This window comes from Dipodomys merriami, unplaced genomic scaffold (assembly GCF_024711535.1).
Source record: "Dipodomys merriami isolate MVZ:Mamm:240054 unplaced genomic scaffold, mDipMer1.0.p SCAF_82, whole genome shotgun sequence".
Classification (NCBI taxonomy): domain Eukaryota; kingdom Metazoa; phylum Chordata; class Mammalia; order Rodentia; family Heteromyidae; genus Dipodomys; species Dipodomys merriami.
In genome coordinates, this window is record NW_027206424.1 from 806,314 (window position 1) to 818,090 (window position 11,777).

The window sequence follows — 11,777 nt, forward strand, 5'->3', positions numbered from 1 at the left end:
CATCTGTTCCAGTTAGCTAAAATCAGCTATTGAACATCTTGTAGGTAGTTTTCTCCTTTGTGCCATACGTTGTTCTCAACGTATGGCAGTTGATTGGGTTTTAGTTTGAAAATTACAGATCTGCCTGGTTGCATTATGTATATATATATGTGTATGTGTGTGTGTGTGTTTACGTGTAGTTAGGTCTTGTAAGGAGCAGGTCTGTGCAGCTTTTAAGAGTCTCCCTGGAGCATGCATAGGTGGAATATGTGTACAGTGTAAAGGTGCTTGGCTTTTACTGTGCACTTGCGCTTGGTTTCTCAATGATGGCTTCAGATTGGTTGTTTTCCCTCTTTCTTGGCCCAATACCAAAGATACCTTACCATCCTTTGAGTTTGATTTCCTTCTGGGTTGCCTTTATCCTGGAAGTGTTGTCCTTTGAGGTCATCATTTTCCTGGGAAGGATGTCTTCACTTGGCCAGAGAAGGGTGCTCAACCAGACTTCCCCTTGTCCGGGAGGCCCCTCAGCCACTCTTCACATTTGTTTCCTCCAGCAGAAGCATGCATGGGGTTCCCAGGAAGTTCAGCAAATGCTGGGACGGGTAGATAGCTGCACACAGGGGAGCAGAGGCGGGCTCCTGCCTCCCATCACAGACCAAGTTAACCTAACACTGAAGCTGGAGTGTGGCTCAGGGGCCAGGCGCTTACCTACTCATTTTTGCAGCCCCTGGGGGTCCATCTCAGCATTGCAAAAGGGGAAATAAACCAAAAAACTAAAAAATGGATTAAAAACTAAATGTAAGAGCTGAAACAATAAGACTTGTAGAAGAAAAAGCAAAAACTAAAAAGCATTATTAGTTATTATGAAATCCTAGCCTTAGGATTTTTAAGTCTTTACTTTTTGGTTCTAGGTTGGCGATGAACATCTCAGGAAGCAGCACCGTGCCTTGGCAGAGCTGCATTACAGCAAAGCAGTAAAGCTTTTTCTGCTTCTCAGGGATGCCCCGTGTGAACTGCTCAGAGTGCAGCTGGAGAGGGTGGCGTTTGCAGAGTTTCAGATGACCAGTAAGTCTTGAGTTTTCACTCTGGGGTAGAAATGATTCTGTTTTCTCCTTAGTTTCCCCATTAGGACTTTGGTAGTTTTTAGAAGTGCTACGTTTTTAGAAGTGCTTTTTAAACTTAAAGAATCATTTTAGTCATTTGCAGGGTTCAATCAGCACGAAAACCTTGGGGGTAGAGACGCAGCAGTAATGGAGTGGTGGTCCCCACTGACTCTCAGGACAGGGAGCCACAGCAGCTTTGGCTGTAGTCTGAGAAGACACTGCCATACAGTCCTACTGACCGAGCTCAGAGTGGGAGCCAGGAAAGGGTGACAGAGTGTCTCCTTGTGTCTGTCACCTGCTTCCAGGGCAGGCGCCATGTGGTGTTCTGACACTTAGGACCTAGGCCCCTCTCCTAGCTCTTGCACACTGGCTCCCTTCCTGCATTGCTGTCTTTGGAAAAGGATTTTTTGAATGATAAAGAAACAATTATTAGAAGCACGACAGTTTACTGTTTTTCTTGTAGTAAATTTGTTTTTGAGTAGGGTGTTCAACCCATAAAATCTAAAATCTATGCAAGTATTCTGACATCCAGAGAACTCCAATACTTGATCGCAACCCTGGACGTGGACTGAGTACATTGCTGACGGGGAGGCCGGAGGGTTGTTTGACTGTGTGCCCATTTGGACATTGTAAATGGGAATATAGTAGTTCCTAGAAGTGCTTTTTATTCAAGTTATTTCTGTTGATGTTTTGGCCAATGTAGGGTAGATGTGTAGCCTCTCTCTGGAGGAAGTGGAAATCTTGGAATCTTCTGATGTGTTTGAATTCTAGCTAACCATAGAAACCGTAGAAATACACATACTAAAATTATATCTAGTTATTTATGGATGATGAAATATTCATTTCCTTGTTAGTGCCTTTTTTCATCATTTTAAGAAAATTACTGTGTATTTTCTAATTAGAAAACAGAATAAGTGTTAATAAACACATTTTCATATACTGGGTGCTGATGGTTCATGTGTAATCCTAGCTTCTCAGGAGACTGAGATCTGAAGATTGCAATTCAGAGCTAGCCTGGGCCAAGAGCAGGAAATGGAGCTGTGGCTCAAGTGGTAGAATACTAGCCTTGAGAAAAAAAATTCAGGGACAGTGCCCAGGTCCTAAATTCAAGCCCCAGGACTTGGGGGGGGGGGAGAACATTTTAATATTATGAATACTTTAGGAAAACAGTAAGTATTGTAGTTTGTAAGCTATGACGATAAATATTGTAGTTTATAACCATCCATTTCATCTTATTTTACCCAGTACTTTTTTCTTTTCTTTTTTTTTTTTCTTTTTTTGTCAGTCATGGGGCTTGAACTCTGGGCTTGGGTGCTGTCCCTCAGCTCTTCAGCTCAAAGCGAGCACTCTACCGCTTAAACTACAGCGCCACTTCGGGTTTTCTAGTGGTTTATTGGAGATGAGAGTCTCATGGACTTTTCTGCCCGGGCTGGCTTTGAACTGCGATCCTCAGATCTCAGCTTCCTGAGTAGCTGGATTACAAGCGTGAGCCACCGGCGCTCGGCTCCCAGTTTTTTTTTCTAGTACATAGTGACTCACATTTGTTTTCATAATGTTGGGTCCCTGTCTCAATGATAATTCTGCACATAATCAACAGCTTGACTTCCAAGGGCCCCCAACTACATTAAATTATGTATTTACTTATTTTTGTGTAGTACTGAGACTTCAGCTCTTGGTCTTGGGCTCTCACTCAGCTCTATTGCTCATGGCTGATGCTCTACTATTTGAGCCACATACCTCCAGTTACTTACCAATTGATTTAAAAAATTTTTTTTTATTGTAAAGATACATGAGTAAGGTATTGAGTTACATTTTCTACCGAGCACTGCTACCTTTGGCATTGATTTTAAAGACAGTACATTATTGTTGCTATTTTTGTCAGTCATGGGGCTTGAACTCTGGGCCTGGGCACTGACACTGATTTTTTTTGCTCAAGACTAGAACTCTGCCACTTTAAGCCACACCGCCACTTTTGGTTTTCTGGTGGTTTATTGGAGATAAGATTCTCACAGACTTTCCTGCCTTGACTGGCACGATCCTCATATCTCAACCTCCTGAGTAGCTAGGGCTACAGGTCATTGGCACCCCACTGATAGCACATTATTTTGAGAGTTAAGGTTGTGCTGTGAATGAGGAAGGCAGGGGATTGTTCCCTAGGCTACTCTTACTTCTGATACCAACTGCAAGCTTGAAGGATCTTAAGACCCTCCTTGGATTGACAATTCCCTAGGATTCACAGAATTCACTGAAAGCTGCTCTTAGTTGTGGCTTCTTACAGGAAAAGGTTCCAGGAACAGAGTGCAGGAGAGTTGTAGGCCTGGAGCTGCTGTTATCCTCTCAGAGGAGGAACAGCACTGAGTGCACACAGTGGCACCCACGGCAGCCACCAGCCCGGAAGATCACCCTGTCTTGTTTTTTATTGGAGTTTGGTAGCAACTGCATGGCCCACTTAGACTTCAGCCTCTGGAGAACCACAACAGTAAAGTATTTCCTAGAGTATCCACTGTGTCCAGGGCTCCCAGGTAAATAAACAAAGATACTCTGATCACACAGCACATTCCAGAGCCTTAGCAATCTCCCTCTGGAAGCCACCAACAAAGGCCAGGCCTCTCTGGTGAAGAATGCACACCAGTCCTCCACCGCCAGTGTCAGCTCCAGAAGGACTGGGGCAGAGGTGCTTTGTATCATCTCATGGGGTAGAAAAGTTTTATTCAGAAGGCCTGAGGTTAACATGAAGCCAGTTCATCTAGTCAGCTTCTTACTTTAACTGGAAAGATTCTGTACTTTTCCAGTGGGACAACCAATAGTAAGTGCTAAGTGGTGTGACCAACACACACATCTGGTAACAGTTAGTAGGTGAATTCAAGTCAGACTCCTCTCAGGGTATCTACTCCCTGGCTGCTGTTCTGAGCAGCCAAGCAATGAAGCAGAGAAGCATTATTACCCCTGCCGCCACATTATCATTCACACACTTGAAAGTTAATGTTTTTCAAGGGAAAATTAGTCAACTGAAGCTGATACAGATTTGTTGGGATTCCCATGAGCTATTCTTTTAGTACTTGAAAATCTTTAACATTGATCTGAGTTTCTAGATTTGTAGGTAAAGGCGTGATCCCTTGTATTTAACACTTCAGGTCAAAATAGCAATGTTGGGAAGTTAAAAACATTGTCTGGAGCTCTTGATATCATGGTGAGAACTGAACATGCATTCCAGCTCATCCAGAAGGAGCTCATGGAGGAGTTTGACCAGGTGAGGGGGTGAGGAGTAAGAGGAGAGGAGGGCAGGAAGGAGGGAGGGAGGGAGGGGATATGATGGCACATATTTATGGGAGCACACACACACACATGCATGCACGCGCACACACAGTAACACTCTGCACTCTGCTGTTCTTAGCCTAAGGATGGAGGGACTGCTCCAGCTGCTGATTCTTCTCCTGGTCTTAATCGAGAGGAGGTGACAAAGCTCCTCAGTATATTTGAATCTCGACTTTCATTCCTTCTCCTTCAATCCATCAAACTGCTGTCCTCAACTAAAAAGAAAGCAAGGTAAGTTATTGTCACTACTTTAATTTGAAATTGTAGTACTAAGTACTGTATTAGGAGAAAGATATAAACAGGATGTCTTTACCTTTTAATTTTTTAATTTGACAGTTTAGAAAGTTGATTTAATTCATGATTCTGGATTTTAGCAGGTATCTTGTCAGTAAATGAAACAATAACATTTGTTAAAATACCAGTGGTTAAGACAGTTGAAGTTTTTCTGAGCCAATTGTGGTGGCACATGCATGTAATTTCTAATGTGTAGAAATACCTTGAATTTAAGCCATCTGGACTACCTACTGAGACCCATTTGTAGCTCCTGCACATTCACAGTCTTCCAAAGCTCTTCCCAGTGCAGACAGATTGGGGAAGAGAAACTGAATCACATAGTTCTTCCTGGAGCACTGACTAATAATGAGGTTGCCTTGCTTTTTTAAAAATGTAAGAACAGTTTGGCCCATATTGTAAAATCTGGAAAATAGGCAAAAGCAAAAGAAAACCAGTCTATATGCATCCATTGTTGTCAGGTGTCCTTTGTGTTTTACCACTTTATAACTTGGGGTATAGGTAATTTTTGTTTTTTGTTTATACACATTGGAATCTATTCTGTATTGTGTATATGTCCACCACCACAGCTGTGCCCTGGCACAGCCTGTGTCCGTGTTTCCCATTGGCCTTTCTCCCTAGGAGGAGGGCACCACTAGGAGGCAGTACATCACTGCCTTGCTATATGCTCTTGTTGCTTCCTGGCTTTTGTTTTTTGGTGCTGGTCCTGAGGCTTGAACTCAGGGCTTGGGTATTGTTCCTGAACTTTATCATTCAATGCTAGTGCCCTACCACTTCAACCATGGCTCTCAGCTTTTTGTTTTTTAATAATTTATTATTACAGAGTTGATGTACAGAGGGATTATAGTTACACAGATTTTTGGCTCAGAAGTTGAGAACTGGACTTGTCACTAGGGCAGTAGAGGCTGAGGGAAGTAATCGTTTTGCCTGGGAATTTTTACACCCTTCACCTGTGAGGCCTTCACAGGGGGATGGTGAGCTCATTTGTATAGCCTGTGGATGAGCCATGGTTGAGATGGTTTTGTTGTTGCCATGGCTACCTTCCAAACATCGCTATATTCAAGTTGTTTTCACTCCCCTCCATAACTCAAGTTTTGCTTTCTCAGGTTAGTTAGCTATGGCCAACTGCTGTCCCAAAAAATTAAGTGGAAAATTCCATAAATAAACCATGTACAAGTTTTGGGCACCATTTTGGTGAATTCTTACACTGCCCCTTCCCCCCGCCCCAGACAAGGAGTCACCCCTTTGCTATGTCCTCCCTGGGTACACTGTCACTTCATAGCTGCCCTGTTTATCAGCTTGACTGCTGGATCCCCGACTCAAAACAGCCCCCATTTTACAAAACTATGATTCCAGTGCATAAGTATGGTGACAAGTATATGCCAAAGAGAAGCTGTGAAATGTTTTCTTTAGGGAAATAGGTATATGTTCTCAATGAAGAAAGAAAAATTACGTTAATATTAAGATTTTGGTGAGGGCTGGGAAGGTGGCTTAGTGGTACAGTGTTTGCCTTGCATGCATGAGGTCCTGGGTTTGATTCCTTAGCACCACATAAGCAGAAAAAGCCGGAAGTGGGAGTTGAAGAGCAGAGGGACAGCACCCAGGCCCAGAGTTCAGGCCCCACGACTGAGCAAAAAAAATAAAATTTTTTTTGTTTTTGGTGAGTTGTTATTGCTAATTTCTTAACATGCCTAATTTATAAACTTTTTTGGGGGGGAGTAGTGGGGGGACTCAGGGCCTGGGCTCTGTCTTTGAGTCTCTGAATTCAACACTAGTGCTCTACCACTTGAGCCAAATGGCCACTTCCGGTTTTTTCTGAGTAGTTTATTGGATATAAGTCTCACAGACTATTGCCTAGGCTGGCTCCAAACTTACCGTCAGATCTCAGCCTCCTGAGTAGCTAGGATCACAGGCATGAGCCGCCCACCGTCCAGCTGGGGGTGGAGGTGGGGGAGGGGAGTATGTAAGGGTCAGTACTGTCCTTAGTTTGAAGCATCCACTGGGAGTCAAACCTTGCATGGTATATGGTGGGGCAGACTGCATAAGGAACTTCTTAATGTCTGCTCCAGCTTTCGCCTCAGATCTTCTCTCCATGCTGCATGCTGCAGAGGAGCCATCTTACTATCTCAAGGTCCTGTTGGTTGGGAGGGAAAGGGCAGGTTGACTAGAACAGCTTAGTTGGTTTGAGTGCAGCTTAGTGTTGTGAGGAGCACTTTCATTCATGAGAGTCTCAGATGTGCTGTGGCTCCTTCGGCCCATTTGCTCACAGCTCAGGTGCCCAGCAGGATGAAGGCAAAGCAGACAGTGCATGTGTTTACACACCCTTGAAAAGGAGCTCCTAGCTTTTCCTCGCTTAACAGCAGTCAAGTAAATTGGTTTCCACAAGGTGGCAATATAAATGTATGTAACGCAGTAATTCACTGACTTCACAAATGAATGATTTAGGTAATTGGCTGACAGGTCATAGTTTCAGTCTTTTAATATGTTCCTGTGGTGACCGAAATAATTTTATGTCAGTTCAGTTTATTCATATTCATTTGAAGAAAATCATTATCTAAAGTTTTCGAATGTGTTCATGCAGCTCTACTGGGTATTTGGGGTCATTCTTTTTTAGGGCTTATTAAACAAAAGACTTGATGTGATACTGTGTTTATACACTAAGTGTGTTGGACAGTTTGAAAACAAAACAGTGTCAGTGTTGGCTAGTGTGTCAGTGACCGATTCTCTTATATTTCTGCTAACATGCAAATGAAAATAAAAAAGCTAAGGGACAGAGTGCAGGCCCTGAGCCACTCACACAAGAAGTGGAGAAGTGGGTTTCTAATGGGTCGGACTGGTTAAGGGATGTCTGGAGGGTGATCTAAGTAGAAGGGACATCCTTGTCTAGGGGCGGGACACTGTCCCAGCAGGTGCTCTGTGCCAGTCCTGGTAGTCTCTTGGTGCGCGGAGAGATGCACATTGGAAATGGAGAAGACCCACCCAATGTGGAATTGGATGCTTAGACTTTGATCCCAGGACCTGAGCTGTTGAAGCAAAGTGCAGTCCTTGCCCTTCTTCATGGGGGCCGCACTACACCGCAGTCAGGGGACGTCAGCTGTTATCTGGTTTCATGGGGGTGGGGTGGGTGTCACATGGGACTGTTAAGAGTCACACTGAGCTTGACTTGCCATGCAGTTGGGCACCTAACATAGTATGCTGATCTTTCCTAAGGGGAACGGTTGATAGTGTGCTCTCATACCAGAGTTGCGCCAGTGAGTTAAGAGTGGAGGTATGGCTGCAGCTGGGCTCCAGAGCTCATGCCCAGGTGGGCAGTGTGCCTGTGTGCCTGTCTATACAATTTGAGGGCCTTAAGGATTGCCACCCAGCCTCCCTGCCCCTGGCCATCTCCATTGCATTTCACTTTGGCATATATCATCTGACATTGTTTTGGTTTTTGTGGGGAGGGGGTGTTTTTGACTTTGGCCCTGGGGTTGAACTCAGGGCCTTGTATTTGCTGGGCTTTTTCACTTTTGGTTAGCTGTCTACCACTTGCGTCATACCTCTAGTCCTGACTTTTTTTGGGGTTAATTGGAGATACGAGTCTCAGGGCTTTGAGCCCTGAGCTAATGACATTGTTTTGGTAAGTGCTCCCTCTGTGTCTTCTCCCAGTGCCCTTCTCCAACTCCCTGCCACAGAGCCAGGGAGTGACCTGGGTATGTTAAAGGAGCACCGGCATCAGTGTCTCGAGGCCCAGGGTGGTAGGTGTGTGGTAGTCTCGCGGCCGTGGTGGGGCACCTGCTGCTGTTGCTGTCTGTGCCACTGCTCTCTCAGCCACTCTTTCTCCTCCAGCAGTAACATTGAAGAAGATGCAGTCCTGAAAAACAACAAGCAGGTTTATTCCCAGCTTTTGAGAGCGACTGCGAACAAAAGTGCCACTCTAGTGGAAAGGATTGACGTCGTCATTCGTCTGCTGGAGCAGCTCGCCCGGGGGGCCGGGGAAGTGGGCAGCACCGGTGGCGGCGCCGTCCCGTGAGCACACAGAGCACGCCTGCAGTCGCTGTCAGTGCCTTCCACGCCAAGCAGCCCTGTCCAGCCTCTCTGCTGTCCCATTAAAGGTGAGGAGATGCTGCGTGAACAGGTGAGCAGCAGAGGCAGTCATTTCCAGGGCGGACAGAGGCGGACGGTGGAGTCCTGGAAAGCTGCTGCTTCTGAAGTGCTTGAGGCAGAAGCAGAGGGCCGCTCCAGCGCTGTGCTCTCTGTGCGAAGCACGTGGCACCTTGGTTTCCATGGACTTTGTGATGCAATTACACTAGCGCTACACGAGTTTAAGATCTGATTATTTTGGAAAAAATGTTACTTTGGTTGAGAGACTTATGCAGATAATTTTGTAAGTTCAAATGAGTTAAACTTGCTGTATATCTACAGTGTTTCCTTCTAAAATGCACAAAAACAAGGGCCCTTTTTAAGGTGTAGTGGGAGATTTTTCAAAGGTAAACCTTGTGCAGGTCTGTATTTGATGCATGTTCTGATGGGGTTTTGTGTGAGAGTTGATAAAGACTAGGTACTACTACCCCCTTTTCATATAAGCCCGAAACTGTGAATAAGGTAAGAAAACTATTTTGAATAAATAAGCTATTTATTTAAAATATCCTTCTGGTTTCATTTTTCATTCTTCACATGGAGTTGCGATTTGAACTCAGTTTAATTCTTCAGCTTTATAAAGTAAAAGATCATAGCAGTCAAAGTAAGATCCAGCTATCCAGTCACTTGTCACTGCAGTGTTTTGTGTTCTCGGTGCTGCTGTGTGCAGACATGCACCCTCTTGTCAAAGGATAAAGCGGACAGGCTCTGCTGGCTTTGTGGTTTGTGTACTGAGAACTGAATCCAGGCCTGTGCGTGCTAGGCATGTACTCTTCCACTGAGCTGCACCCCTGCCCCACAGTTCTTCACAGTTACTACTCAGTGGCAGGAAAGACAAGGTACAGGGTACTACACAGCCAGACAGTTCTGAAGTTCCAGCCATTGACCCCATTGTGGGCAAGCCTGCGGACCTGAGTCTGGGCGCAGGAGATGCTGCCCACAGCTGGGACAGCCCTTCCCCTGCTTGTGGTTAAATCTGTATACTTCAGTGACTGACAGTATCTGTCTACCATTGATAAGTTTAAAAAGAATTTCTTAAATAGAAATAAGCCACAGTTAAGGGCTATTAAAATTGCTTACTTTGTCTCCTAAGCCATCCTTAAATGAACAACAGCCTTTCGTCAAGAGGGAAATTATTTTTAGGTGAGAAAATATAAATTCTAGCTATCTTCTGAGGTCAGCAATAACAAAAATTCTGCAGAGGAAAGAAATGACCTCTTCATATGCATTTGTAATTTGCCTACGGCAAAGTTTCTTGAAGTGCCTATGCTTTAGCTAGTCCTTTGTTTCAACAGTACTGGGGTTTGAACTCAAGACTTTGTGTTTGCTAGCAGTTGCTCTACAACTTGGATGGTATCCACAGCCCTTTTTTGTTTTAGTCATTTCTCAGATAGCGGTTGTATTTTTGCCCAGAGGCCTTTTACCTACGGCCTCTGAAGCAAGGATTACAGGTCCGTATCACCATGCCTAACTCACTGGTTTAAGATGAGGTCTTGTCAACTCCTTGCCTATGCTAACTTTGAAATGCAATTGTCCTTATGTCTCCCAGTAAGCTGGGATTACAGGTGTGAGTTGTGATACCTAGCTAGCTTGTTCTTTACAAGAAATAATATTTGTAATCTGGTCATATAGGCTACTGAGTCTTTTTCACTTAATTTCATTGCCCAGATTTTGTCTGCCTCCCTAAGGTGTGGGTTTTGATGTGTGTTAAGAATAAGTAGCACAAGGGCTGGGAAGGTGGCTCAGTGGTAGAGCGCTTGCCTTGCATGCTTGAGGCCCTGGGTTCGATTCCTCAGCACCACATAAGCAAAAAGAAAAAAGCCAGAAGTGGCGCTGTGGCTCAAGTGGTAGAGTGCTAGCCTTGAGCTGAAGAGCTGAGGGACAGCGCCCAGGCCCAGAGTTCAGGCCCGAAGACCGGACCAAAAAAAAAAAAAAGAATAAGTAGCACCAGGCACAGATGGCTCAACACCAATAATCCTAGCTATTTTAGAACTTGAGATTTGAGGATCATGGTTCAAAGCCAGTTTGGGAAAATCCTATAGACTCTCTTCTATTAACCAGCAGAAAGCCAGAAGTGGAGCTATAGCTCCAGTGGCACCAGTCTTGAGCAAAAAGGTGGAAGCCTGGAGTAAAGCCCCAGTACTGGCACCAGAAAGAACAAAACAAAAACCCGTAAGTACCAATATTGCATACAAGTTAAAGGGGCCCAATTCCTATCCTAGATACACTGATAGAGGGAAGGTAAAGCTACCTAGTGAGCTTCCAGAGCTCCACGGTGGTCTGACTTCAGAATGTAGTGGTCACCGATGGAGAGGAGAACACCGACTGGGTGGGCTGCACAGAGCAGGGAAGAGCTGCTCGGGACCATCGGGGTGCACATCTACTTCAAGCCAGAGAGTACGGATGGAGAGGAAAGAGGGCAGCAGCTGGTACCGGGAGACGAGCCCACAAGGAACAGGGGTTTGGCAGAGGAGCTTCCATTTCTTCACCCAGAATGGCACCCGGGTGAAGCTTGAAAACCTTTGGCTCACTGTGAGGTTTTAGAAGACGTTGTAACAGAGGCTTTGTAATAAAAATGCAAATTCTGTGATGGTTCATCAAATCCCACTGTTAGAAGTGCCTCTAAGGGCGGCATGTCCTTCCTGAGGGCCTGGCCCGACTGCCCCCCCCCCCTCCCGCAAGCGCACACTGGGCAGTGCACGAATGGGACATGGCAGCAGCGCCCCAGCAGCGTAGAAAGGAAGAGCCATTGGGGTGTGTGCCTTTTTTGTGCTTTGTTTTTTTCTCCTAGCTTTTTCACTCACACCTGGTATTCCATCATTTGAGTCACACCTCTGGTCTGGCATTTTGCTAGTTAACTGGAAATAAGAGTCATAGACTTCTACTGGGCTTGGCTTTAAACCCTGATTCTCAAATCTTAGCCTCCTGAGTAGCTAGCTAGTATTACAGGAAATGAGCCACTAGCACCCC

The 11,777-nt window shown here is 45.1% G+C and overlaps 1 protein-coding gene across 4 annotated transcripts in view; it reads left to right on the forward strand.

Annotated features, from left to right (window-relative positions):
• The window catches only part of LOC138819828 (erythroid differentiation-related factor 1), a 35,610-nt gene extending 26,289 nt beyond the window's left edge, over nucleotides 1-9,321 (forward strand). For 2 of the 4 annotated variants that reach the window (XM_070011388.1, XM_070011390.1), the window contains 4 exons: nucleotides 891-1,044; nucleotides 4,217-4,332; nucleotides 4,477-4,628; nucleotides 8,517-9,321. In XM_070011388.1, the coding sequence (XP_069867489.1) occupies nucleotides 891-1,044; nucleotides 4,217-4,332; nucleotides 4,477-4,628; nucleotides 8,517-8,700 (606 nt within the window). In that variant the 3' untranslated portion in view covers nucleotides 8,701-9,321. The remainder of the gene's footprint in view (nucleotides 1-890; nucleotides 1,045-4,216; nucleotides 4,333-4,476; nucleotides 4,629-8,516) is intronic. The other 2 variants (XM_070011389.1, XM_070011391.1) reach the window with 1 other exon arrangement.
• The last annotated feature ends 2,456 nt before the right edge of the window (nucleotides 9,322-11,777 follow it).